This window comes from Myxocyprinus asiaticus, chromosome 19 (assembly GCF_019703515.2).
Source record: "Myxocyprinus asiaticus isolate MX2 ecotype Aquarium Trade chromosome 19, UBuf_Myxa_2, whole genome shotgun sequence".
Classification (NCBI taxonomy): Eukaryota; Metazoa; Chordata; class Actinopteri; order Cypriniformes; family Catostomidae; genus Myxocyprinus; species Myxocyprinus asiaticus.
Window position 1 is genome coordinate 31221940 of NC_059362.1, and position 23236 is coordinate 31245175.

Below are 23236 nucleotides of genomic sequence, written 5' to 3' on the forward strand. Positions count from 1 at the left end.
TATCAGTCTGGGTAAGTAAGGTTAGTAGACATAAATGGAAGTCAGGGAAGCTCATTTGCTTTATTCTTCAGGGTTGATGAGGCATCTTTACCCGTGCCAGCGCTTCCTCCACTGTGATCATCTTCTCTTTCACCATCATCATCAGCTGGATCCTCTCTTCATCGCTCATTGTGATCTCACTGGCCACGTAACCAATGTCATCTCCTGCAGGGTCAGAGATCAAAGGTGAGCAACGAGAACATGGGATAGACAGTGAGAAGTAGGAATTAATTTGTTTGTATTACCTTTTAACGTTTGCCTTGTGACCCCTTTCTGCGACTTTCGGAAGTTCAGCCAGAAGGATTTGCTTTTCTTCTTGTTGTCCCATTTTCCTGCAGGAGAAGGGAAGAGGAAACCATTAGGAACATCAAACACATGAACTTGTATACACAGAGTTATTCTGGAACACTTAAAAGTAATGTTTTGCACAAAGAGACAATGAATTTACTCTACAATCATCATCTGTATCTGTAAATTCACAATGTTTAGGTTCCTAAAATGGCAAATGTTGGGGTCAGTATTTAATGGTAAAGTATTTTTTTTATATTTTGCATTAAGAAAATTACAGCCCATGTTTATTGACTGCAATTTTATTCTTTTACATTGTGAAAATTTTCATGCCAATTAAGCACAAATTCTCATTACCGTAATGCAGCAATAATCATCCTTTTTTTTTTCTTTTTTTTTTATCAACAAGTTCAGTACAACAAATAATTCCATAATGTAAACTTCCAAATGTACTTCCAAATTCCCAAAAAATTTCTCATTACAGTAATGAAAATTAGGCTTTTTTGCATTACAACAGAATACTGTGGCATAATATTGAATACCATAAAATTTGATTTCAACTCGCCCCACCTTTTCTTTAAAAAAAAGCAAAAATCAAGGTTACAGTAAGGCACTTACAAAGGAAGTGAATGGGGCCAATTTGTGGAAGGCAGAAATGTGAAGCTTATAATTTTATAAAAGCACTTACATTAATTCTTCTGTAAAAATTAATCTATTATTTGAGCTGTAAAGTTGTTTAATTGTCATTTTAACAGTAATTTTAGGGTTTGTTGACATTATATCTTCATGGCAACGAAGTTGTAAAATTGGCTATAACTTTACAAAGAAAAGGTAATTAATTTTATCACACTAAAATCACGTTAACACGCATATTGTTTACGTCTTGTGGCAATACTTTTGGAAAAGTGAGTATTTTAACGTTCAAAAATTGGCTTAATTTTCTCTATTGTCATGTGTATTTTGTTGATTCATGTCTTTTATTTTGAAAAGTTTAGTTCCTGTTCCCTTGTCATGTGATTTAATGTTTTCCCTCCATGTTCATGTGTCATGTTTTCATTGGTTTATTGTTTAATTATCTTGTTAGAGTTCTGTTTGTTCATTGGTTTATGTTCTCCCATGTCTTGTATTTAAGCCCTCGTGTTTGCCATTGTCGATTGTCAAGTTTTGAATGTAACTTTGTAGTCAAGCCATAGTCAAATCTAGTCCATGTTTTGTTTTGTAGTCAGGGTTATTGGTTCTCACTTTGTAAATAAACTGCACTTGGATTCTCTCTACACTTCGTCATCATCATTGCCAGTGCCAGCATCGTTACATCTATGCAAAACATAATTTCATATTTTTCTTTCAGTTATGACTGAATTATGACTGGCACATTATTTGAAGATTCACCCATTTAAGTTAGGACTGCTAACAAGACCCGATTGGCTTCAAGTGTTTATAGACCTCTAGACTAGAACATTCCAGTCCATCACAGAATGCAAATAATTCCAATTAAATTACACCAAAACCACAAAAATAGTTGAGAAGTTTCCATAATTAAGCACAGACCTGACCCATCTTCAGAGCTGGACTTGTGCAGAGCAATTCTGGAGAAAGAATGACAGAAACAGAAGGGATTAAGACAAACATCTAAAAAAAAAAGCACTGAACATTACGAACACATGCCCTCATCTCTCTACTGGCATTGACTGTGCTTGTACATGTGGGTTAGCATTTGTGTGTGCTCTACAACTAAATGCACATACCATTATTGTACTGATCTAAGCTGTACATCCACCTTGCATCTCCCATCCCTGCCATGTGGCCAACTGATGTTTACAATTTGGCCCAGTAGAGGGCAGTGTAGCATTGTTCAGAGAGCACACATCAGGCTCCAGAGGCTCACAGGGCACAGATGAGACGCTCATGAGATGGGACGTAATAAGATGAGGAAGACAGAGAGTGAGACGGGGGAAAGAAATGAAGATGAGATACCGCAGGACAGACACAACAAGTTTACATTTCCATTCCGCTAATTGGGAGGGCACAGTGCCCATGGAAAATACTAGAATAACGAAGCAGAGCACAGTAAAACACAGACCAACATGTACACACTCATCTTTGGAATCGGTGGAAAGTACATAACACTTACGTTTCACAGCTCTCGTTTGAAGACTGACAGATCCTGTTTGGCCTATTTAGATTCTATTTACACAGACTATGAATCAGACAAATGCATCACTTGATATGCAGCTCCTTCTCTGAACTTTTGTTCACAAACTCTTGTTTAGGCTAAATAGCTTAAATAGTGTCTTTTATATATATTTATATATTTTTTTGTCAATAAGCGAAGTCCCAGAAGAAACACCAGAACATTCACATATAAAGATAAGCCCTAATGCTTCAACATGGACATGGTTTCTTTCATTTCTCAGAGAACTGGTTTCGACACAGTTGTGCTAGTTTCACGTCTTTTGTATCAAACTGCAGTCTCTTATGTCTCACATAATGAATACGATTCAATTCAAATCAGTAATCTATTTCCATATATTTATTCATTTAATAAGCATATATTTATTCATTTAATAAGCATATATTTATTCATTTATTATTTAATAAACCGAATAACACAATTTCTGGTTATTATTCAAGACCTGATCACCTAGAACCTTCTCGCTTATATATACATAAATCTACACATTATTAAGTCCATTTCCTCTCTCTCTCTCTCTCTCTCTCTCTCTTTAAATCACAAGCATTCTCTACAAAGACAATGGAGAGAATTAAATATGTTGTTTGAACAAAAGCCATGTTTGAGTCCAGCAAAAAAAAAAAAAAAAAAAGAAAAACAGAAACAAACAAACAAAAACCCAAAAAACAAACCACAACAATGTTTACATGCACTTAAGAAAATGGTTTATTCCAGGGCAGCACAGTCAACACAGCAGAAAAAATTCAAAATTTCTGGGAGTACAGTGGGATAAGCATACACTACTTGTCCCTTACGTTCGCATTTATGTGCTTGTACACTGAGGGAATCCCAGAGTTTTACGTAAGAGGTAAACCCCACTACTGCAGTGCAATTCCGCTGCAGGTTGCGATAGAAAGCTAAGGAAACAAACACAGCAACAACTCTGTTCTCCACAGCAATGGAGAATAAAATAGCAAAGCCTTCCTCAGATGCCATGTTTGTTATTTAAACAAGCGTCGCTGGGAAATTACGTTGCTGTGGATAAAGCTGCTTACTAACCGATGTACACAGGAGTAAAGAGAGTACTCCGCTTATACAATGCATGTAAATGGGAATGCTGCTTTCTCGCAATAAGCCGCTTTCTGGTGTCCATGTAAACATAGTCAATGTTTAGTAATGTTTTCATTTAGAATAATCAGACAGACTGTAATGGTTTAGGAAAATATCCAGTGTTTACATTCCCATTGCTCATGTGATGGGGATCATGTTGGGTTGTAAAACATTGTGTGAAAAAGGGTTGTGCTTTCAGAGAGATGGTAGATTATGGTCTTATGAGAGGAAACATCAAAACTTTACTGACAGTCCTGCTGTCTGTCAACAGAATCTAACTCAGAGGGAGAAGAAAACATTTTCTCTAAAACAGGTGTGTTCTGCTAATGGGGACACAAACACATGTGTGCGTGTATTGTGGTTGGTGGATATTCTCTCATCCTTGGGTTAAGAAAACAATTTCAACCTGTGCCTGCTGAAGTAAACACTACATACTAGGGGTGTAACGGTTCTCTGTAAAAAAAAAAAACAAAGAAAAAAAACGAACCGTATAGTTCGCCAACCACAGTTTGGTAAGCATTTGCTCCGCGGTTCATCTCTAGTTTAATAACGCATCTGGATCATACAGTTTGGTGAAGAAAAAGCACCAAATAGACATGTGCAGTTGTAGCCTCTGCTAATGCACCTGTTTAGCTCTGTAGATGGACCACCTGTGTTTCACGTGGGTCAACTTTCTACAGAGAGACGCTGCCCTATTAACAGTTAGTATGTTAAATCAGTTGATGACATCACAATTCTGCACGCGTTAGTTGGTAAAATGGCAAGCGGAAAAACAAGCTGCAAGAGGGAAGCCCCTGCCTCATTTAAGTCTCCTGTCTGGGAACTTTTTCTTTATGCAGTCAATTACAGCAGCGATGGTCAAAAAATGTTTACAAAACAGGCACTGTTTGCAGACATTGCTCAACGCGAGTGCCGTATACTGGTAATACATCGATATTTGATAAGCTATTTACACTGACATTACCTGAGGATACATAGTGCGCGGTGCACACAGAGCCGAAGGTGCACACAGAGCCGAAGGTGCACACAGACACACTCCCTTCCATCTTTAAGCAGGCACTCAGTGCTAGTTCAGACAGACATGAAACAAGAACTAAAGCACTTGGGGTGTTCATAGCCAAAAGTTATGTTGCCCTTACTCTGTTGATGAAGATGTGGAATTTCTGCATATGATTAAAATACACGAGTCGCATTACAACATCCATTCTCGTTTTCATTTTAATAGCAAGTTAATTTCTTCAATAGTGATGTACAGATTCTGAACGTTGAACATACGTTGAGTTTGAAATGCACTTTATATTGATGCATGTAGCGTAATAATGCAGGTATTAAGTTAAAATGACGAGTTAGTAATTACAGGGTTTTTTTTTTTTTTTTAGTTAAGGACCCTAACGAAAAATAACCATGGTTTTATGATAGTAATATTGATAGCCATATAGTAACCATGGTTTTACTATAGTAATATTGTAGTAGCCATGACTGAACAATGACTACTTTCACCATTGTTTTCTTGGCAGAAATAATAGTTTTGATACAATTATCCATTGCTTTACAACAGTCATACTGTAGTTTCTATATAGTAACCTTGATTTTACTACAGTACTGTAACCATGTTAATTTTGTGGTTACTATGATTTTACTACAAATACAATGTTTAAACTATGGTTATTTTAGTAAAACCATGGTGATTTGTAGTGAGGGCAAATCTCTTGAAGTGTCTGTTTCCAAATAGAATATTTTTACTTTGGACTTGGCTGTAATACTTTTTTTTCTCTTGAACATAACAATTAGCAAACCGTACCGAAATCGTTACCCTAAAACCACGATACAAACCGAACCGTGAGAAATTTGAACCGTTACAACCCTACTACACGCACACACACACACTCGAGTCTGTTTCTCTCCACAGGAAGACAGTGTTTCTACTCTGTCAGCTCTGCGTAAATCATTGCGGGTGCATGTGTATGTGTTTTTTTATCTGTTGTCCATGTGTCCCAAATACATTCCATACACATCTATGACATCCTCACTGGTGAAGATATACATATATGTACACACACTCAAGAGGGGGGAGTGTGTGTGTAGTGTCAGGTCAGATGTTACATGTCATTCCAAGGATTTTGAAATGGAAAAATGTGCTAGATATAAACACAAAGTAATTTCAGAACGGCATTTACACTCGTATCTGACCAAATAAAGACGTCATTGCTACTCTTTTCCCAAGTCCTCTGTGTGTGTTTGAGACACGAGGCATGACAAAGGCCTCCCTGAATTATCATATCATTATGCTGCCATGGCAACACAAAAATTTTCTGTTTAACCGATCATTCACCTCACAGAATACACACACAGAATCCAAAAAGGGAGTCTCCTGCTAGTATGGTGCCTGCATGCCATGCATAATAGGGCTCTATTGAAAAGCAGCTCAGTAAATTAGGCTCCATTCAGGATTTGTGCTTTTGACAGACAGAGCTGTACACAGTTCACAGCTGTATGTGTGTGCGCTGTGTGAATAGTAAACAATAAAATCATTATAGTATGACAGTTTCTTTCTTTTTGCAGGTTGTCTTTACTGGTGTGTGTGTAGCACAGCACATGCAGTAAGCCCTGCATGCTGCATTCCTGCACTATGATTAACTGTCATGTCCACTATTTCTGAAACAGAGGAATCCCTGGCTTGCTGAGATTGTCATTCAGAAAATATAAATGGAAAAACATTCCAATTCTAAATTGTGATTTCAGATTGTTCGAAGTCTGAAAATGGTGCGTTCCCATCATGTTGGAATTGCAGTAATTATGATATTCCTACTTGTAAAAGTGTTCACATCTTCACAGATCAATAATCAAGTTCTGTTTTACTATCAATTCTCCTCCTTACCCAGTAGGTGGTGATATGCACGAAGAATTCAAATATAAGAATGTACAAGGAATACTCCGATTATGATGTTTACATGATTGGGCACACCTCTTCAATGCCGTTTACATGCTACTTACCATTACTCTGATTATTCACTGAGAAATGTGATGTTTTAATATTTTTTATTTATTTTTTTATTTATTTTTTACATATAAATGATTAATTACAAAAAAAAACAACTTTTTGCAAATATGTAACTTTATTAATTAGTCCAAAAATTAGTCAGTCAGTTTGTTAGTCTTTTAGAACGATTGATTAAAAGAACCGGTTCATAGGAGTCATTTTTGACTACACTGGATGCAATGTCTGTTTTGATTCACTAAAAAGAATTGGTTCATACAGGTCATTTGTTTGTGAATTGGACTACACTGACCGCTGTGTCTGTTTTGATTCACTAAAAAGAATCGGTTCATAAGAGTCATTTAAAAGTGTTTCAGTGCATGTATTAAGCGATTCAAATAGGAGTATTCCACATATCTTTCTGTGATTATTATTACTCTTAAATTTATTGCGATTATGCTAAAAATCAATCACAGTATTCTGTTTACATGAGCTACAGTTTATTAACAGTATTGCCTTATAATCGCATTTTGAGGGTGCATGTAAACTGGCCAATGTGAAAGTGAAAGTGGGGATTGATTGTAAAAAAGGATTTAAATATTGATATGTTTCTCAGCCACACTTACACCACTTTGAAGATATTATGGAGTATTATGGATTACTTTAACGCTGCCTTAAATATGCTCATTGGACCTTCAAAATTTTGGTCACCATTCACTTGCATTGTGAGGACCTACAGAGCTGAAATATTCTTCTAAAAATCTTTGTTTGTGTTCAGCAGAAGCAAGTCATACATATCTGGAATGGCAAGAGGGTGAGTAAATAATGAGAATTAAAAAAAAAAATTGTTGACTATCCCTTTAAGCTTTGGCCTGATGGCGAATTTCAGGAAAAGGCCTTCCAAAGTGTGAGATGAGTCATATTGCTGTGCCAACATTTACTGATTTAAGATAGAACGTCACAACGTTCTCAGCAGTGATGTATCATTATACTTTCACTGCCATTTTAGAGCTGGGAGAGGGCAGACTTCCTCTTTCCTCTGGTCAAACTGCTGATGAAGAGGAACACTTGTATCCCAGGGTGAACCTGGTGTCCTGCGACTGGGCGATTTACTTCCTTACACCTGGCTTCAAAGTTCAGATCACATACAACAAAACACTTAAACACATATACAAAGATCGCAAAGGAAATGTCCAGGACATTACCTCCTCTAGAGGTCATGGTAAGTGGAGGTTAAGGGATTTCCTTAAAGCCACAGAGACACACACACACACACGCACGCACAATTTCTCTGTACTTGATTTTCTACCACTTATTACAATGTGGAAAGCATTTCATTCAGTACAAACAGGTTTAAAGCCACTTAGAGTCATCACCGTTACTGAAACAAACAATCTACCATGCATGTTAGGAGGAAGAGCCTTTCAACATGAGTGAAGGGGCTTCTAAACACAAAACATAGACATATTCCTCTCTGGCAACTCTCTCTCTGTCATCGGCTCCCCCTGCCATTCAGCGTGAACAGCCTTCTGGTGGCCAGGGATTCTTCTTTCTAATCATGCAGACAGGAAGTCGGGATAAGTGACAGGCAGTCAGACTCTTTTGCCCTCTTTGGCACTTTGCTGATAACATCATAAAGAACCACTGATCTTCACTAAAGTGCAGGTATTGAATAGGGCTGCATATTTTAGTTGAAAAATTACAGTATAATGCGATTGACAAATATTGGATTCTGAACTGTGATAACATACTACTACTCCTAAGATGTCAATGGTTAAAAAACAAATCATAAAATCACATTTAAACAGCAGCCCTCGTGTTTTATTTATTTTTTTGCCATGTCCTGCTTCCAGTATTAATAGCTACTCTTGAAGGGTGTTCACACTGGTTCTCTTTTAAAAGAACCAAAAAAAAAAGAGCGCTTTGAATTCTCAATGCAAATAAGGCGTGTAAAAAACATAATTGGAGGGGAACACGTCCTTTCACTATTCTGTTATATTTTTTGTTCCAGTGCAAGGAAAAAGTTAAGCCTTTGTCTCTTTTATTGAAAGGGACAGAATAGAGGACAACAAATGAACAGGACTGAGAAATTATGAGAGCCAGACTCAAACTCACATAACCCGCATAAGCACCACGTCAATGCATCTGTAGACTACAGAGCCATGTAAATCATAAGAAGTGTCAGCTCCATATGTTTTACATTTATCTTTGCATTCTTCTCCTCTCCAGAGAGTGGTAATGAGAGAGGATAACGGCACTGGCATTAAATCTTGCCCGTGGCACGTGGACTGCTCATCCCCACAGGAACGACCTTTAACTGAGGCCTAACCAGCTACAGATGATGCATCATCCATCTTAATTATGTATGACAGAAATTCAACTCTGTCCATACTTAACTGTTGAAATCAAGGGTCTCATCTTAATCACTAAACACTAATCATTCTAAAACACATAAAACACTAATATATGTCAAATTAAGTGAACTGACCTTTATGCAACTATATGGGCACAGATGATATCATGCACATCGTGTCTGACTAAGTAATAACACTAAATCAATTTAATTTACTCAGCATGACTAACACCCTTGTGTATTACAAACTTACTGAATCCTGTTTAGGTCAGAGTGAATTTATTTTTCTTCTTTCTCTCCCTTATCAGAGACTTCACCTTAAACATCCAAGAACAATAGATGGAATGAAGGAAGCCTGGAAGCACCAAGATGTGAAGGAGGAAAACGGAGGAATTCACACCCACTCACACACTCTTACTCTTAGTGGAAGATGGAAGATGGAGAGCAGAGCTGACATGTAATGTGTGATAGCAAGATACTGTTGAGTATCAGCCATTATTTGTAGTCTCAGTGTGTAGAGATGGTATGTACAACACTACGTTCTTGACGTAATTAACTGGGTATATCTATTAGTCTATAATTATTATATTTTTCTTTATAAAAATGACAAATTAAGTCTATAGTATGTCCTTATTTAGATGTCTGTGTTCATATATCTGAGAAGGTCAGCAGACACATACAAGCAAGGCAGTCAAACAGGGTGCAACCTCTCTTGTTCAGTGCAATTAGATTTGAGTAAAATATTAAGCTTTTAGTTTAGATCAAAGCATTACTGAGTTTAGTTGCAGCAAGTTATAGAGATTTGCTTACTCTGGAGTGGAAACCTCACTGCTGAAGCCAAACGACTCCTATGAACAAAGACAACATTGCAGTTAATCAAAGCAATTGCACACACTTATTAAAATCACAGATGGATATACAAACTAATCTGTAATCTGATCATGCAATTAGCGGATTTATTACTGAGGGGCCATGAATGAAAGTGAGTTGTGTTGCATTGGTGTGTGTTTCAGATACGGTCGACTGCAGGTTTCTGAAGGTCTGAAAGTAAGAAGATTGACCAACCTGGAGGTCTGAACACAGCTGTGAAGAGCCCGAGCTGGTGTCTGCTTTGTCCTGTAAAAGAAGGGGGGGGGAGTTAGATTCAAACACACACAAAGTAACTAATAATGGCCAACATTACTATATGCCTGGAGCAGGTCTTGTCATTTAGAAAGCCACACCCTCTGCTCCCTTCCATGCACATCACCTGTGGCAGTAAACCGAGGCAGTAAACCCACCAGTCCTGTGCAACTGCACAAGAGAGCAGTGTGCTAAAATCAACACCATGAGCCAAACCTACTGGAAATACAGTACACCTGAATAAAACAAGCAAGCCAAGGCTGTCAATCACCACCTTCCTATTTGAGAAACATACTAGAAATAACTTTTTGTTCCACACACAGTGAGCTTCAAATGTCCTTTAGTGAAAAATGCTACAATAAAAAATCATTACAATAATATCAGCATAATATGAGTGGAAAGTTAAATCCTGTTTTGCTTTGAAGACAGTATTCAGTCGAGATGGCATGGACTCATCCGCTTGTGCAAAAAGTCATGATCTATGTTCTCACTGCATAATTTGAAATGTTTTAAAGATAATCTTGTGTGCTTAATTGAAAGCAAGGAAATCTGACCTTTTATTACAAAGGGGTTAACAGGATCACTGTCACAAATGTGCTAATTTGATTAGTGACAAAGAAATACTGCAGAATCTTAAACATACTTTTTACATTTTTCTAAAATCCTAAAACTGTGTGTATTTATAGGTTTAAATTCCCAATATGGACTACAGGACTAATATTATATATATATATATATACACACACACACACACACACACACACACACACACACACACACACACAGGTGGCCAAATGTTTGGAATAATGTACAGATTTTGCTCTTACGGAAAGAAATTGGTACTTTTATTCACCAAAGCAGCATTCAACTGATCACAATTTATAGTGAGGACATTAATAACGTGAAAAATGACTATTTCAATTTGGAACTACATTACCGTTCAAAAGTTTGGGGTCACTTGCCTGAAATGTTTCTCATGATCTTAACATTTTGGTCTGAAGGCGTATGCTTAAATGTTTGAAATTAGTTTTGTAGACAAAAATATAATTGTGCCAACATATTCATTTATTTAATTACAAAACTACAATTTTATTTTAAAAAAAAAACGTTTTTTTTAAATGGATGACTTGGACCGAATAGTTAAGAAAAGCAGCCACTAAGTGCCCAGCATATAAATGGGAACATACATAGGCAAAGTGTGGCCAATTTGAAGATGCTAAAATATAACATTTTGGATTTTTTTAGTCACAACATAATTCCCATATTTCTATTTCTATTATTCCATAGTTGTGATGACTTTACTATTATTCTAAAATGTGAACAAAATAAAAAATAAAGAATGAGTAAGGGACCCTAAACTTTTGAACGATAGTGTACTTTAAAGTTCTCATCAGAAAATCCTCCACATGCAGCAATAACAGCTTTGCAGATCCTTGACATTCTAGCTGTCAGTTTGTCCAGATACTCAGGTGACATTTCACCCCACGCTTCATGTAGCACTTGCCATAGATGTGGCTGTCTTGTCGGGCACTTCTCACGCACCTTACAGTCTAGCTGATCCCACAAAAGCTCAATGGGGTTAAGATCCATAACACTCTTTTCCAATGTCTGTGTTTCTTTGCCAACTCTAACTTTTTGTTTTTGTTTTTGTGTTTCAAAAGTGGCTTCTTCTTTGCAATTCTTCCCATAAGGCCTGCACCCCGAGTCTTCTCTTTACTGTTGTACATGAAACTGGTGTTGAGCAGGTAGAATTCAATGAAGCTGTCAGCTGAGGACATGTGAGACATCTATTTCTCAAACGAGAGACTCTGATGTACTTATCCCCTTGTTTAGTTTTACATCTGGCCTTCCACATCTCTTTCTGTCCTCGTTAGAGCCAGTTGTCCTTTGACTTTGAAGACTGTAGTGTACATCTTTGTATGAAATCTTCTGTTTTTTTGGCAATTTCAAGCATTGTATAGCCTTCATTCCTCAAAACAATGATTGACCGACGAGTTTCTAGAGAAAGCCGTTTCTTTTTTGCCATTTTTGACCTAATATTGACCTTAAGACATGCCAACCTATTGCATACTGTGGCAACTCAAAAACAAACAAGACAATGTTAAGCTTCATTTAACAAACTAAATAGCTTTCAGCAGTATTTTATATAATGGCAAGTGATTTTCTAGTACCAAATTAGCATGATTACTGTTGAATGCCACTTTGGTGAATTAAAGTACCAATTTCCTTCCAAAACAGCAAGATCTGTACATTATTCCAAATTGTGGCTGCCAGTGTACACACACACACACACACACATATAAGCAATATCATATGAGCAAGAGTGCGATATGGCCCTACATCAGCACTGCTATGATTTGATGCCGTAGGTAATCACAGCAGTGCTGATTTAGGGCCATATAGCATGATTGCGAGTGTGATATTGCTTGTATACAACAGTTCAATGAACAAGTAAATTTAAAAAAAATTAGGAAAAACTGAGTACGGTCAAAAACGCATTTGTGCATGGAACTACTTTCTTATGTGACGGATCAGAATCTGCCATTGCTAGTCCAAACCAAATGATGCATCCAAGCCTTCTTAAGTAATTCAAAACTGTCACTTTAGAACTAATATCATGGCCTGGGCTGTTTCTAACAAGCTATTGGAGAAACAAGAGTGTGTGAGTGAGTCACCTGTTGCCACTCCCAAGCATTTCAGCTTTCTGAAGATCAGCTTTCGCAGTGGAAAAATAGTCGTCCAAGTGGGGGTATTCCTCCCTATTTCGCGGTAGCCGGTGCACAAGGGACTTTCACTATAGAAACTAGTGCCTGACCTTTCACAGATATATTCAGTATCGGCGTATATGCTTTCTAATGCGCAGATATGAAAACTTTTTTTTCAGAACATATAATGCAGAAAACCATGCTTGGGCTGATTTAGAATTGGTGTCATAACATAGTTTGTCCAGCAGAGCGTGCTCCGACTCCATTGTTTACAGAGCTGAGCTGACGGTGGTTCTGCAGACAGTGCGGAGTTAAGCGGTGTCTTATGGTAAGTTGTTAACTATTTTGTGAAATACATACTGGAAAGTTAATAAACAATGACCCCATCATTTTCCCTTTTCAATATAACTAATATAACATTAACCCTGTCCCTGACAACCATGTCACTCATGTTTATCACATCTGTTTGCCGTGTTAGCCAGATTGGAAAGGTAAACATCAGAGCATCTTTTTGCAGTACTGATGTTTATTTAGCTCTTTACTGTATTTTTATTTATTCTTTATTTTCTCAGTGTTCATTTCTAGAATTTGTTGACAATGTATAATAATAATGTCAAATATTCTTTGATAAAAAAATATTTAAGAAAGCAGCCTTCCGAGTACCTTTGCATAGTCATATCTATGCAAAATCGGTGCACAATCCACATAGAAAGGGTCTGTTTTCATTCCAGCTCAAAAATGAACTCTATATCGGACACCATATCGGTAATCGGTGAATTTTACACCTCTAAAATCGGTATCGGTCTCAAAAATCCCGTATCGGTCAGGCTTTAATAGAAACCGCAATCTCCTCTGCCATTTTGAACAGTACGTCCTCTCCAATAAACTCTGGTAAGAGGTAAGCTTCTTGAGTTTGTGTAATTAATCAGTCTGTTGTGTCTCTCAGCTGTGATGAGCCTTAATGCTGAAGTTGCTAGTTTAAAGTCGTTTAAAACTATTTCCAGCTTTAGTAGTGTAGTAGTAATACAAGCGATCATGTAGCCTGTGGCTGAATCACAGCAGTGCTGATGTAGGGCCATATCGCACTCTTGCTCGTGTGATATTGCTTATATATATATATATATATATATATTTTACACTGGTGGCTATAAGTTTGGAATAATGGACAGATCTTGCTGTTTCAGAAGGAAATTGGTACTTTAATTCACCAAAGTGACATTCAACTGATCACAAAGTTTTTTCAAATTGTAATAGTAATTTTTCATGTTATTAATGTCCTGACTATACATTGTGATGAGTTGAATGCCACTTTGGTGAATAAAAGTACCAATTTCTTTCCATAAGAGCAAAATCTGTACATTATTCCAAACATTTGGCCACTAGTGTGTGTGTGTGTGTGTATATATATATAAATATATTTGTTGGATTAGTAAGGGATTAGATGAATACCATTTTGTTAAAAATAAAAAATAAAAAATTAAGAAAGTTTGTCATCAACACATTCTGGGAAGTAACGAGCCGGTAAATAAAAAAAAAAAACTTGCACTCTTCAGGTAACCTCACTGTGTAGGAATCTTGCAGCTAAAAGTTTGTCGCTTGTTTTTCTATTGGTCACAGTCTTGAAGCGACTGGTCTGGTCTGTACTGGCAGGATGCTTTAGTCGAGCAGAGGTTGAGCTAGTTCTTTTTTCTTTTCTTTTTTTTTATAAAGCACAAGGATTGTACTGATTATCAGACCACTCTGAAACCATCTGTGGAGACTGATGGGAACTATGGGCAAGTCCGTTTTGTTCCCAAGCACACACTCTGTATCACTTCTTACACTCATTCGCACTGCTACCCTTTCAAAACAAAGACTTCTGCTCTTGCTCTTATCTCCACATGTGTGGGATTGTTTTGTGTGAAAGTGTGTGTTTCAGAATGTTTTGGAATTCCTCACAGCTCAAAGACTTCTTTAAAACGCACTACAGTGAGCTCATTTTGGAGAGAACACAATAGAACTCAATACGTGACTTCTAGTAAGTCATTTAGACAATTGCACGTAACAAAACCAAGCTAACCTAAAACTAACCTAAACTCATCACTTCTACAAGTGTGACAGCATCACCAGGCAAGAGACTTGTACATCCTTTAGTATGGCAATAAAAATTAGACAAAAAATTGAAGCAATCAAAAATAGGAGCAAGGGTTGTTGAATCTAGTTATTAAATAGCAGTTAAATAGCAGTTATTAAATAAATAAAAATAAACAAACATATGCTCAACAGCTGGGTTCAGCGATTCATTTGGACTAGGGCTGTAACGATTATGACGATTAATTGTCAAACTAATTACTGCGATTAGGATGATTAATTGTGTTTTAGGGCTATGATGATTAATTGTCTCTTTTAGAATTTTTGCGATTAATTGTCATTTAAATTGTCATATTTGTTAAGGTGCATGTGTGCTTCATACAAAGTAATTTTTACATATTTAACTTCAAATATATATCAAATAATAAAATAGGGATATATGATTTCCTTTTAAGGCTTTGAAAACTTATGAATAACATGAAAGATTGTTTTAAATAACAAAATATTTCTAAATACTTAAAATAATTCTCTCTTTTCGGTCAAATTAAGTTTGGATCAATTTTACATTTACACTGTTGTTTTTGGAACTAATATTTAATACTATATTTCTTTATAAAAAATAAAATCTGTGGGCTAAAGCACAGCACTGGTAAGTAGAAAGTTGCCAGTTCGATCCTCACAGCCACCACCATTGTGTCCTTGAGCAAGGCACTTAACTCCAGGTTGCTCTGGGGGGATTATCCCTGTAATAAGTGCACTGTAAGTAGCTTTGGATAAAAGCGTCTGCCAAATGCTTAAATGTGAAATATTATATATTATGTTATATTATACAGTGCATCCGGAAAGTATTCACAGCGCTTCACTTTTTCCACATTTTGTTATGTTACAGCCTTATTCCAAAATGGATTAAATTCATTATTTTCCTCAAAATTCTACAAACAATACCCCATAATGACAACGTGAAAGTAGTTTGTTTGAAATCTTTGCAAATTTATTAAAAATAAAAAACGGAAAAAAATCACATGTACATAAGTATTCACAGCCTTTGCTCAATACTTTGTTGAAGCACCTTTGGCACCAATTACAGCCTCAAGTCTTTTTGAATATGATGCTACAAGCTTGGCACACCTATTTTTGGGCAGTTTCTCCCATTCTTCTTTGCAGGACCTCTCAAGCTCCATCAGGTTGGATGGGGAGCGTCGGTGCACGGCCATTTTCAGATCTCTCCAGAGATGTTCAATCGGGTTCAAGTCTGGGCTCTGGCTGGGCCACTTAAGGACATTCACAGAGTTGTCCCGGAGCCACTCCTTTGTTATCTTGGCTGTGTGCTTAGGGTCATTGTCCTGTTGGAAGATGAACCTTCACCCCAGTCTGAGGTCCAGAGTGTTCTGGAGCAGGTGTTCATCAAGGATGTCTCTGTACATTGCTGCATTCATCTTTCACTCGATCCTGACTAGTCTCCCAGTTCCTGCCACTGAAAAACATCCCCATAGCATGATGCTGCCACCACCATGCTTCACTGTAGGGATGGTATTGGGCAGGTGATGAGCGGTGCCTGGTTTCCTCCAGACATGATGCTTGCCATTCAGGCCAAAGAGTTCAATCTTAGTTTCTCATGGTCTGAGAGTCCTTCAGGTGCCTTTTGGCAAACTCCAGGCGGGCTGTCATGTGCCTTTTACTGAGGAGTGGCTTCCGTCTGGCCACTCTACCATACAGGCCTGATTGGTGGAGTGCTGCAGAGATGGTTGTTCTTCTGGAAGGTTCTCCTCTCTCCACAGAGAAATGCTGGAGCTCTGTCAGAGTGACCATCGGGTTCTTGGTCACCTCCCTGACTAAGGCCCTTCTCCCCTGATCGCTCAGTTTGGCCAGGGGCCAGCTCTAGGAAGAGTCCTGGTGGTTCCAAACTTCTTCCATTTACGGATGATGGAGGCCACTGTGCTCATTGGGACCTTCAATGCTGCAGAAATTTTTCTGTACCCTTCCCCAGATCTGTGCCTCGATACAATCCTGTCTCGGAGGTCTACAGACAATTCCTTGGACTTCATGGCTTGGTTTGTGCTCTGACATGCACTGTTAACTGTGGGACCTTATATAGACAGGTGTGTGCCTTTCCAAATCATGTCCAATCAACTGAATTTACCACAGGTGGATTCCAATCAAGTTGTAGAAACATTTCAAGGATGATCAATGGAAACAGGATGCACCTGAGCTCAATTTTGAGTGTCATGGCAAAGGCTGTGAATACTTATGTACATGTGATTTTTTTCGGTTTTTTATTTTTAATAAATTTGCAAAGATTTCAAACAAACTTCTTTCACATTGTCATTATGGGGTATTGTTTGTAGAATTTTGAGGAAAATAATGAATTTAATCCATTTTGGAATAAGTCTGTAACATAACAAAATGTGGAAAAAGTGAAGCGCTGTGAATACTTTCCGGATGCACTGTGTGTTATATATATATATATATAGCTTTTGGGGATGGTGCGGAAGAAGTTTTTCCATCCTGTAACTGCCTTTTCTGCGGTGGAAACGCGCAGAATGGTAGAAGAATTTGCACCGACCCAGGAACCAGCCCCCCAACCATATCGGTAGAAAAGGGGAAACATGCAGAAAGAAACCAGGTTTTTAGGCCAGGATGCATGTTTGAATGTGTGTGTTTTGTCTCTATGCCACTCCATCCATCTGCTTTAATGCTCAGTGGTGTTTTGGTGAATTCCGGAATTTCTAAGTAGTAAATCAGACGTTGTGCAGAAAATGTGGAGCCATACAGGACAGAATGTACATTCTGAGGAGTTCACACACACAGACATTTGAAGGTATATTAGTAAATACCTCTCTTAGACAAAGCTTTTGAAACAAAGACAATTACATTTTCTATTCTATACCGCTAATAGTAACCCTCACAGAAACCTGATTTGGCCAATTTATGAGCATCTTATGTAGGGTTGGGTAAATAAATTGATTTTCTAATAAATCACGATCTTCATTTGAACGATGTTGATATTAATTCTTAAATCCCAACATCTATCTTATTTGTGCAACCGTCAACAATGCACTCTCATATGCACAAAATCACTCTCATATGCACAAAATAAAAAAGAATAAAATGTTATGTTTTCAGATTTCACTCACCAGTGATTGAGTAGTAGTGACGAAGCCTTCCCTCCAGCTAATCGATAATGAAATTTATCAATTAGTCATTGCAGCACAAATTTATTGATGCAATACATGGGTTTGTACATTTTTAAAAAGCTGGAAAAATGAATCAGAATTTAATTTGATTCGAGAGCTTGTGAATCAAAATCAAACCTGGAAATCTGCATGAACACCTAGTCCTATGACATACTTTAATACATTTAATTTTTAAGGAGATTTTCAAACATTTGGCTCTCACTAGTATAGCCACACACACACACACACACACACGTTGGTGCAGCTATCACTATGAGAACTCTCCATAGACATAATGATTTTTATATTGTACGAACTATGGATTCTATCCCCTAACCCTAACCCTACCCCTAAACCCAACCCTCACAAAAAATGTTCTGCATTTTTACATTTTCAAAAAAATATGGATTAGTATCTTTAAGCGATTTTAATTATGGGGACACTAGAAATGTACTCAAACTACATTTATAGCACAATACCCTTGTAATTACCAGTTTGTAACCTAAAAAAAAATGTCCTCGTAAACCACCCAAACCTGTACACCCATACATGGCAGCACACATTTACAAACACACAGTGGGTGGTTTAAAGTTTGTTCACGTTTCCCATACGGAGATCCACAGACCAAAGTAAACACACACACACCCCTACAAACATAGGTCTGTGTTGTGTATCATCGACAGCAAAGCATCACCAACTGCCCCGTACCCACTGGGCACATGCTCCCACTGGCACACAGTGAATCATCTGTACACACTGTTTCTGCCTGTGTCATCCAAAACACATATCCACACACACAACACACAAAGCGATTCTCTGTGCCTGTGTGCACTCACTGACACAAGACCCACAGCCACACACTGAAAGCTTTCAAAACACCATGCATAGCAGACATGTACACTACAGAGACACTGTACAGAGTTACCTCTTTACACAATTTAGTTCAAGTATGTGTCTATATTTGATACCATTATATGGTATCATATGGATCATCTGGATCCATTAATTGGCTCAATAACTCTACTCTCTCCTCTCCAGCAATAGCTGGTGTGTGGTGAGTGTACTGGCGCACCATGGCTACCGTTGCATCTTCCAGATGGATGCTGCACACTGGTGGTGGTTGAGGAGAGTCCCCTGTTCACTATGTAAAGCGCTTTGAGTATAGTGTCAGAAAAGTGCTATATAAATGTAACGTTCATATGGTACATACAGTATCACCCCATTTAGACAAGTAAACGTGTCATCTATGGTGATTGATTGTGCATGACTGAATTCGGACCATGTATGCTCCTTCTAGCATTAGATACAACAGAGATGAATTTGGCCTAATAGGCAGCACACTTAACTAATGTACACAAACAAACACAAAACACACATAAAGTATAAACTAGTGCTGTCTATTTAATGCAATAATTTAGTGTATTTATATATAAATAACGCAGAGGACAAACCACACTTAATGACAGCAGACTCCACAAAATGAGGACATTCTTGCATTCAAACACAGCTGAATGGAGCGCAACTTCCAATGTAAGGGTCTCAAGATGTGTTTTTCTGAGTTTTAATCTATGTTTAACTTGACACAGCATCTAAAAACGCTGCATCTATGAAGCAACAAAATAAAGTGAGGCACTCTCCATACATAGACACATCCTAAGAAAACACTTAAAATAAGTCTACCTTGGACAGATGAACAAATTCAATTGCAAAATGGATTGTTGAGGACTGTAGGCCAATGATTGGCTTATGTTCAATAATATGGAAATAAATATATTGCCTTCTAAAGCCCCTTTTTGTATTGTTTAATCAATACGTTACTCATCTGCCACAATAATGTAATGTGTTTTAATTATCTGAATTATTATATTTATTATATGTCATATTATGTTATCATTACTTATTGAATTATTTTTATTTGGGGACCTTTCTCTGAAAATATTGATATATGCAGTTAATTGTGATTAATTTGATTATTCGGCACATTATGTAATTAATTTAATCGATTGACAGCCCTAGTATAAACAGATCAAGACATGTGCATTTTCATAAAAACACAGCCTTCATGGAACATATGAATGCACACATCTGGCTATGAGTTGTTGAAAAATGATAACAAGCAACTCTATAAATGTAGCTAAACATAGCAAATTTAAACTCACGAAAAAAAGAAAAAAAATTATTTAAGTAACACTGTCAAACACATTGTAGGAGAGGGAGAGTAAGCAAACTTTCTAGAATAATAATAGTCCACCGATAGTAAAAGTAAAACTTTTTCACGTCAGTATTGCGTTGATAACTATTGGAATCAATTTTCAGTAAGTATCAGACAAGTATCACTCACATGCAAGTATCGCGTGCATGTGAGTGACTGTTAAGAGAGTTGCTGCCTACATAGACCATTTCAAATCAGTCTCTTGTGATGTTCCATGATGGTTAGAATGCTGCTTTAAAGGGTATCTTTTAATGATTGAGGGACGCAAGTTAGGTAGATCACTAGGTTTTGTAATGGAGCTATTTTGTCAAGTAGAGAGAGACAGGGAGAGATGTGCCAGGCTCGCTAGTACAGGGGAACTTATGGAATAAACAAACTAAAAGAGGACTAATGAGGTGTTTTACACACACATTCATGAACAGAGTCTCAGTGTCCAGGACTGGACACACACAGTCAGGCTGGCAGCAGGGAAGGCTGTGTGGGTGGATGTGGTTGACTCAGGAGGAGAGTCTTGGCTCATATCACCTAGTCAGGAGAAATGTTTGGTTGAAAAGCAGGTAGAGAAAGTGTCCTTGAGAGGAACCAGACCAGCTCTTCCTACTACTTTAACAAACATATAAAAACACACATACACACCAACAATGTGGGTACACTATTCCCAATACAGTATTGCGTGTGTGTGGACTATACCCTATGTACACTATACCCAAGAAAGTTCAACTTGAAATACCAGTCAGTGGGAGGAAAAAGGCTGTTTCCCATGCTTGAGTTAACACTTTTAAAACAGGTTTATTGTACTTCAATGTCAAGAATTGAGTAACTCCCTCTATGCAGGTCACCTGCCATTTGGTGTGCGTGTATGTGGGTTCCCTCTCAAACAAAGGTTCACTTCCATAACAAGACCTACTTTCAGACCAATAGGAATTAAATCAAAATGCCACAACATGCCTTTGAATAAACCACAGCAAGTCTGAGCCTGAGAAAGAGAGAGGGAGAGAGACATGGAAGAGCAACAAATCATTAAGCTTTTTTCCTGATCCATCTGAACACGTTAACAAAGGATGTTTCTAAGTGTGGGAATGAAACGAGTCTTAAAAGCAATTCTCCACATAACTTGTTACAGCCAATCTCCCCAAACCTCATAGCAGTGATGGAGTAAGTCAAAGTAGAGATGCTACTAACTTAACAACAGTTTTTAGTACCACGACAGTAGCTCAGCTTGCTTTAAAATTAGAGTAGCTTTTACAGTAACAAGCTATTTTTTCACAACAAGAAGATGCTTAAAATGCAGCATGACAAAGTGATGCATCACTGTACATCACTGTTTGTTTTGTTTCACATTGTAGTGTGAAGTTAAAAACAGGACGACAAAATCATCCTACGACCAGTTCCAGGTAATGACAAGAAATTTTTTATTAATTATGCATAGTGTATACAGAAACAAACATACTAGACTATCTCTCTCAACCACAATTGCTCCCACCACACTTGCAGTCTAGCGCCAAACTACGCTACGTCCAGAGAGGGCACACGTCATCTTAAAAGGAATGTTCTGTGTTCTATACAAGTTAAACTCAATTAACAGCATGTTTGGCATAATGTTGATTTCCACAAAAAATTATTTAGACCAGTCCCTCTAAAATACACATTGTTTCAAACGTATATCCACAAGACGTAAACATTATACACATAGTTCGATAAAATCGCTTACTAACATAATATGTGTAAAGTTTTAGCCAATACCGGGATTACAGGGTTTTGTTATCATCTATTATTGGATAAAATTTTACACATGTAATGTTAGTAGGCCATTTTATTACACTAAAGTCATTTTAACATGTGTAATGTTTACGTCTTGTAGCTATACTTTTAAAACTATGTGTATTTTAACATTTATGGACTGGCCACATTCGCTTTCATTGCAAGTGCATTACAGTAATTGCAATATTTGATTAATTTATTTTTTTTAATAAACAATTGGCAAGTTGAAAATACTTTTCAGGTAACATTATGCCACAAATGTAGTTTTCTTCCTTTAATGAGATTAAACAAAACAGGGCACCTCTCTCAATGGCAGTTCATGAACAACTGCCGGACAATAACACATCTCTGGTTTCTAAGATGAACATATTAAATGTCCATTAGCATAAACACTGCTATATAATATAGTTGTGGTATCGAAATGGGTTTTAAGTATCGTAACATTTTATTCTTATTGGTATTGACAACTCAAATGTTGGTACCGCGACAACCCAACACAGAACTGTTAAGCTCAAACCCCAACAATATGTATTGTCTTCCACAGTACAGTTCTGTGGCTAATAAAGACTCTCTGTCTGGCAAATAAAATAAAGAAGAGTGGCTCTGTATCAACAGCTAAAGAGAATCAGAGAGAGATGCTGTAATACGTGATGTCGCATGGCTAGTTCTATGTATTGGGGTTATGCATTCAACACATTCAGCGTAGAGGATGTTTTCTTAACTCTTTGTCATCGAGCTTTTATATAAATAGAGATTGAGAGGATGAGTGTTCAAGAAAATGTGGAAACCTGAACTAGCACTGTCTGTTCTCTGGAGAAATGGAGGAAATGAAACCGAAATCAAACCTCAAATCAGACTCAGGAATGTCTAGGGCATTTCAGAAGACCCCAGACTAAACCAGACCCAAAAATTAGGGAAGAGAAAGTAAAATAAAGCTTTTAATAGCTCTTGGACTTCACCTCTGTCGGAAAGGAAGAAGTCGACTGGCAGTGAAAGGGAAACGATGGCACCGATTTGATGCTGTTCAGGATACAAGTCCTTCACTGTGGAGTTCCGAATGTGCTTAGACTCTTATTCTGTCTAAGTATGAAAAGTCCACAACATTCGTGCCTCACTGACAATAGCCTTCAGTGTTGTCTGTGGTTAAAATTGGTGACCTTTCCCCTCTTTTAGGCTGAGCAGAGAGAGCTGAGGGCCCATTGCTTGACCTCCAATACAGGGTTACGTGCCTTTGGGAGAGAGGTTAGCTGGGTGAC

General features: G+C 37.5%; 1 protein-coding gene across 9 annotated transcripts in view; it reads right to left on the bottom strand.

The window, feature by feature from the left end:
* LOC127456705 (SAM and SH3 domain-containing protein 1-like) overlaps nucleotides 1–23236 on the bottom strand; it is a 379637-nt gene that overhangs the window by 26746 nt on the left and 329655 nt on the right. For 8 of the 9 annotated variants that reach the window (XM_051725203.1, XM_051725209.1, XM_051725206.1 and 5 more), the window contains exons 3-7: nucleotides 10003–10053; nucleotides 9748–9785; nucleotides 1876–1913; nucleotides 285–371; nucleotides 92–204 (exon numbers count right to left, since the gene is read on the bottom strand). In XM_051725203.1, coding sequence (XP_051581163.1) covers nucleotides 92–204; nucleotides 285–371; nucleotides 1876–1913; nucleotides 9748–9785; nucleotides 10003–10053 — 327 coding nt within the window. Of the gene's footprint in view, nucleotides 1–91; nucleotides 205–284; nucleotides 372–1875; nucleotides 1914–2072; nucleotides 6626–9747; nucleotides 9786–10002; nucleotides 10054–23236 lie in introns of those variants that run through there. The other variant, XM_051725210.1, reaches the window with a different exon arrangement.